The following is a 6,849-nucleotide window of genomic DNA, read 5'->3' on the forward strand; positions in this document are numbered from 1 at the left end:
TGGTGTAAGGTTTGGGTGTGCTTTGTGGGCATAGTTTTGAATATATTAACAACAAATGGTTAGCTAATATACATGCCAGAAATCCTACGAGGAGAAAGAAAAGAGCAAACCAAAAGATCCAACACGGTCCAAGAACCATTGGAACCGAGCGACGAGAAGAAAGACGCAACACCTCCAGGGGCCTCTGCTCACAAAGGCCGCGTCCTCCTCCGACCAAGGAACAACGAGAAGAAGCTCATAAAACCATGACGACCACAGCCTCCTCCCGTACCTTTTCCCAAAGGAAACGGAAACAGCCGCCGGCCACCCCGGCTTTCCGTTGCCCTCGCTTACTTTAAGCACGCAACGATGGCCGCCTCGACAATGGATGCCATGTTCACATCGACACACCCGAAGACAGGGGCGGAGCCAGGATTTAGGCATAAGGGGGGGGGGGGGCAGACGACGATGAAGCCAGAAAATATTTTGTGCCTCACATACTACCCAATAATTCTATATTCAAGTATTCAAGTATCATTCAAATTTAACTTTGCCTAGACACACAAATTTTATTTGCAGCTGGAGGGTGTCTAGCAATAGCTAATTGGTCAATAGCTTCAGATATGTGCCAAGAAGACGAAGTTGGTAATCAAACTATTCTAAAATATGACATGAAGTGTCATGCTATAAACCATTTTCATATTAAAATTTAACATACACAAACAAGAATTATCATGTATTACCATATGGTTGGCTTTTAGTTTCATTTATATAGGTTTGAATGGCAAATCATCGCTGGTTGTATTAGGATATTTTATTGTTTAATTTGCAAAAAATGATCAATGTTGCCATATACCTATAGAATCAACTCCAGCCCCTCCTCATTGACGGGTCCGAGATTTCGAACGATTGCAAGTGCCTATACCCTAGCGCAGCGACCCATCACAAAACATCACAGCCAATATAAGTAAATTCTGATGTAGAAGTTCAACATGATACAAGATGAGAATAGAGAGAGATTAATAGACAATGTGATCTGTTATCCTTAGGCCTTAGCTAGTTTTTTGACTGCAGCCTAAAGAATTGGTGAGTGAAGCAGTTTGTGTCGCCGTATGAATTAGTTCTTTTCTTAGGGAAGACCCACGGCAAGGAGGCGGCAAAGGCATACTAGTACGGCAGCGGTGCATCCCTAACCAGGCACGCGCTAATCACGGAGATTTAGCGGAGGCCGGCCAATCGTCCAATCTGCCTTTTTTTGAGCAAAGTCCAGCCTGCCTTGGAATGGACTTAGAAAATGCCTAATTAGTGGGCCTGTACGTGGGCCTTTTTTTCCTTTCTCAAGAATTCACATAATAGGGGGGCCCACGTACGTTCTACGTTGCAAATCATGTCGCTAACAGATTGCTGCCTACAATGTTCGCTCGATCGTTAGGGGGGGGCAGGCCCCTACACGCCCCCCCTTGGCTCCGCCACTGCCCGAAGAAGCGAGCGACACAAGGAGAATCTCGCATGCTTTAGTGAGAAGAAGAGGATATGGAAGGCCGTACCAAATGGGCGAGCACGCAAGGCACTTTTACGGATGCACAGGGGAGGGAAACCGACCTTACACATTCCATACCACGTCAGCTGGTCACAACCAGCGACGACTAGTGTCTGGGTGGCCAAGCCCCTCTGCGTCCGTGCAGGACAACCCCTACACGTCCAGGCAAACCAAGCCCACCCCCACCCCCCACTAGCAAGCCGCGCGCGGGGGCTCGCCTGGCACGACCGGACTAGTCCCCCGATGGGCAAAGACACCGACAAGTGGGTCTGGCCTCTCTCGCACGTAGGGACAACACAAGAGACACCCGACGTGGGCGCGGACAAAACCGCCTCATGACGGTGGCCCCACACGCGCCCATGGTCCACCCGTCATGGACCCCGAGGTGGGTTACTCGAGTGCGCGTCGTCCGGGCAGATCGGACGGCGGAGAGCCCCCAAGAGGCCCCCGTGGCACGCTAACGGACGACACGAAGGGCACTCTCACCCGCGAAGCCCCCTAGGAGGCGTGTACTCCAACATATTTGTAGGAGCAATTACTCCTGTAGCATCTTCATGTTCCACTAAGTAAAATTAGTATTTAGGAAACTAACTTTAGGTTAAGCATCAAGAGTTGTGGTTCACAAAATACTTAGCTATTTCAAATGAACATTTGAGAACCATGATTAACCTAATAATCGGGTTTTAGCCTGAAGTTCTTGGACGGAGACCACTAAGATCAACTTAATTTGTTATAGCATCTGTTGCTTTAGGATCTCAATCTGAAACTTAAACATATTTTCCTCCATTTGATTAATAAGCCAGGACTGGTAAAACTATTTTAACTATGACATGGAAATGGTAGGATAGGATTCCCATTTAATACCTGAATCACCACTACACAGCTATGAGCCTGCCACTACTACACCATTACAATAATTAGAGAATGTGCACATAGATACTCAAAAAACCACTAGAAGAACTATAAGTTTAATTAATTGTTCTCTTCTTCTACCAACTGTACCTAAGTGCTTGTTATGATATGGTGTCCGACTGTCAATAAACCTTAAAGAATACTTAGGAGATGCTAAAGTTGACCCTATGCCTACAGTTACACTGATTGGTGACTGCACAACATGGTGCCATCATTGTAAATGTCCAGAAGTTTCGTAAGCGAGGAGCTATGCAAACCAAATGAATCGATTAGAATCAGTAAGCAATGTTGCTTAATGCATGTAAATCAGAAAATAAAAAAGGTCCACGTTAGATTTTGATTGTGTGTGCTCCGATTTATCGACAAGGTTTCTGACCAAAAAACAGTTATGCAGTCAGATTTGTATTTGCATTATATTGTTATACATAGGTAATAAAGAGCCTTTGTCTTAAAAAAATTACTAGCGCTGCTACAGGTATATGTGCAGGGAAGGAGCCATTAATTTGATAAAGGGGGGCCAATAGAAGAGGTAAAAGCTTGGAGGGGGGCAAACATTAAAAAATAGAGCATTTGAACTAACAATATAGGGGTGTTTTCAGATAATAAAATACCATGGGGGGAGCCATGGCCCCACCTCGCCCACCCCTGCCTCTATCCCTGCATGTGTGACTGCATCAAGTTGGAGTATGTCCTTTTCTGATGACTTTGATTTATACATCCGAACCATCAAAAGTACAGAGCTGGTAATGCGTACATTGAAGCACATATATATTCGAGTTCTCTAGTAAAAGAGAGAAGTGCATATTACACCCCTCAACTCTAGCCCTAGTCTAATATATAACCCCCAACTCTAATACCATCTAGTTTACACCCCCCAACTCTCAAAACCAGGCGGAATTCAACCCTTCCCTCCCCGGTGACCGGTTTTGACCTGTTGACTGGGTGAACAGTAAATTCAAAAGAAATATATTTTAAAAAAATTTACGTTTTTTCACCGGCTGAACAGTAAAATTTTAAAAAGTTCTAAATAAATAATTAAAAATAATTTTGATTTTTTAAAATGTTGATTTTTTGTCCAGGTGAACAGTAAATTTCAGGAAAAAACTTAAGGGATTTTTTTTCTGAATTATATTTGCATGAAACAGTTAACAGTTCGGGCTGATATATTTTTTTTGTTGAGAGACCACTGAAATGTCCAAACAAGCTGAAAATTGTCACAGACATCACGTGCTGAAAAATCGTCCACGCAAAAATAATTCGGTATTTTTGGAAAAAAGTATTTTTGGAATTTACTATTCACCAGGTAAAAAATCGAAACTGCTTGTTGAATTTTATTTCCAACTTTTTTTTGAATTTACTGTTCACTCATTGGAAAAACCAAAATATTTTTTGATTTTTTTGTTACTGTTCACCCAGTCAACATGTCAAAACCGGTCAACTGGGTTAAAACCGGTCAACGGGGAGGGGAGGGTTGAATTCCGCCTGGTTTTGAGAGTTGGGGGTGTAAAGTAGATGATATTGGAGTTGGGGGGTGTATATTAGACTAGGGCTAGAGTTGAGGGGTGTAATATGCACTTCTCTCCTAGTAAAACGAGACAGGAACTAACGCCAAGTTGGCCAGCCTATATATATGTAGTAGGATACTCTCCTGATCACCACTCTAGCCTTATTAGGCGTTAGCAGGCATGAGCCACCCAAATTCTAGAGCAGCATGCCAACCTAGGTTTAAGTCGTAAGAGGAAGAGATTCGATTCAAGGATCACCAAACTCTTGGCACAAGCATCACAAACGGGAGTCTTTGGGATAGGAATGGGTGGTGTTGGGAATAGGTATCAAAGCACGTTCACGCATTTGTCGATTCAGGGTGAGCGGACAAGGCGGCAGGTAGCCAAGGCCCTCTCCAAAACATGTCTTGAATGTTGAAGTCAAGCCTTCACCGGTCGACGCTCTTCATTTTAGGTCAACCATGCTCTCTAGTCGAGCCGTCGATTGAACTTACACTGTAGCCAATTGTTAATTCGTGCAGCCATGCCTTCTAGTTTTTTTAGATGAGCCACGCCTTGTAGGTTTTAGCCTTGTTTTTTTTTACTATTTGGTTTTGTACTGTGAACTGAATCACCAATAATTTGTAATCCGACTGATCATGACTTAAATAACTTTAATAGCATGCCTTGATATTGTTCTTCATTTCAAAAAATCTGAAGAGAACTTATCACCAGTGGTCAATCACCCTTCAGGACTTTCTATTCTAATATTGTGAACCAGGAACATGTAGTTGGTACAATGTCACCCTGGAATCTGTGGCCTCAACTCAATTGCCTACGTTGCAATGTTTGTGGTTACACATTTCCGGTACTCGGTTTAAAAGGAAGAAGTGTCTGAAACAGAGAAGGATAAAAATGAACAACCCTCCCATATCACGAAATATGATCAAATTCCACATATTACTAAGAAACAGGTAGTTCAGAGTTCACACAATACATGGTTCAAAACAACCCAGATCATGAGGACATAGCACAAGCATGAAGTTGGTCGTTAGATCACATTATAACACTAGTGCCATGCAGACGATACCACGAGGGCCCTATTCTTCCATCCGAGGTATATCACCCCGTCCCTCTCGGCGAGCCTGTAGTTCGACGAGTAGTAGTGCAGCAGCGTCCTGAGGTTGTCTTTCACCCGGGAGCCCAGTGGCAACGGTCTGAACCCGGCCATCGTGAGGCGCGCATTCCACTTGCTGAAGACCTCGTGCCGCTCCACCCTCTCCGCACCCTCGCAGGCGACGATGTTCACAATCTTCCTCGCCAGGCAGTGCTGCTCCATTTTGGTCCTCTCCTTCGGTTCCCTTGGGCGCTCCACGTCGATGGACTCGAAAATGGCGGTGTAGTAGTCGAGTGTCTCCGCGAACCTCTGCGTGAAGGGGCCTGTGTTCGTGTTGAGTTCCTGCTCCACAATGGTGACCACCTTGGGCGACAACTGCTTCACCAGCCTAAGGATCCGGTCGCGGTGGTTGGCCGCGCTCACGCTCTCATCAGGAATCTGGTGCAGTGTCAGGTTGAAGTTCACTGCCACAGCTTCCCCAGGGATGACTCCAAGATGCCCTTCTTCCACTTCGCTGACAGAGATATCTAGTGCATGGAATTCAAAGGGCAACCCGAACTCGCGAGCAATGTCTGACAAAGTATTCCCGAGTATCTCTAGCCCGCCTCCTCGCACGTAAGCTGATTCAGAATCATCAATGCATGTGATCCTTACAGTTGGTGGTCCACCAGGCCTGGCCGCAAGAGCCTGGATGAGAGAAATCCATTGAACACCTTGAGAGATACGGAAGTCAATTATGTGAATCATATCTTCTCCTCTGACGGCCTCTGCAATTGCACCGTTTGCCGACACGTAGCCGAACTTTAAGTAGGGGCAGACGGCATACAATTCACGCTGGTAGGATATCATTTCAGAGCCATTTGGCTTTTGCCACTTCAAAGCTTTGTAGATTGAATGGCCGGAGGAGGCAAGTCTGGCAACAAGCCCTTCAACCATGTACTCTCCAAGTCTCTGGAGTGGCTTGCCAGATACTGAAACATTTTCCCCCAACTCCGGAACCGTCATATCGATTGCCAAGCTGTCCTTCTCATCCACAGCTCTAGCACAAGACATAAGTAGCTTCTTCAAGTATCCAACTCGGTCTTCCTCCACAACCTCATCTTGTTCATTTTTATCATGCGTGATCTCATCACCATCAAAAGTATAATCCACCAACTGCACACTGATCCTAGGATTGCTCGGATGATTGCTAATGGCAGTTGCTAAAGCAGACTCTGCATCAGCACATGCACTGCATCTCAATAATTCGCAGATCATATACAAATATGTAGCTCCAAAAGCAAAGATCTAGAAAAACTATCTGTTCTTCCTACTAACATGGATGCTTCTCTTGGCCAACATTCAGTACAGACTGAAAGACAAATTTGTTTGTGAAGTCTACAATTCCTCTTGCAAACGTAAGTGGTTTCACCAACAGCTAGAACCATGAGGATGAACCACACATGATGGAGGAACATCCACTGCAATATGATTTGGTCTTCTCTCGATCACACCGTGAGACTATTTTCGGAATACAAGCTTTAACTTAGGCAAAATGATGCCCATTGTATAATCAGACCAAAGCAATGAAGCACCTAGTGTTGGCCAATAAATAGTACAGTACTAATTTTCTGCAGTCCATGAAGTGACTATCCAATCTTTCTGTGTCTATTTTCAAATGACACTGCATGTAGTGACTATACTATTTTCTTGTGCAGTTCAACCAAAATTGCGGACACTTTGTTTGTTTGCCAAATAGCAACGGCCAGACATCTCTGTCTGCACAAATATCAAGCAGCTAGTAAACATATACCACACCTTGTATTTTCGGTTTAAAC

The 6,849-nt window shown here is 44.5% G+C and overlaps 1 protein-coding gene across 1 annotated transcript; it reads right to left on the bottom strand.

Moving 5' to 3' along the window:
- Positions 1-4,984: 4,984 nt before the first annotated feature.
- Positions 4,985-6,121, bottom strand: LOC125507240 (chitin-inducible gibberellin-responsive protein 2-like). Its single transcript, XM_048671885.2, has one exon. The coding sequence runs from the start codon at positions 6,083-6,085 to the stop codon at positions 4,985-4,987; it is 1,101 nt and encodes a 366-aa protein (XP_048527842.2). The 5' UTR covers positions 6,086-6,121.
- Positions 6,122-6,849: the final 728 nt, after the last annotated feature.

This window comes from Triticum urartu, chromosome 5A (genome assembly GCF_056163025.1).
Source record: "Triticum urartu cultivar PI428250 chromosome 5A, HENAU_Tu73, whole genome shotgun sequence".
NCBI classification, from domain to species: Eukaryota; Viridiplantae; Streptophyta; class Magnoliopsida; order Poales; family Poaceae; genus Triticum; species Triticum urartu.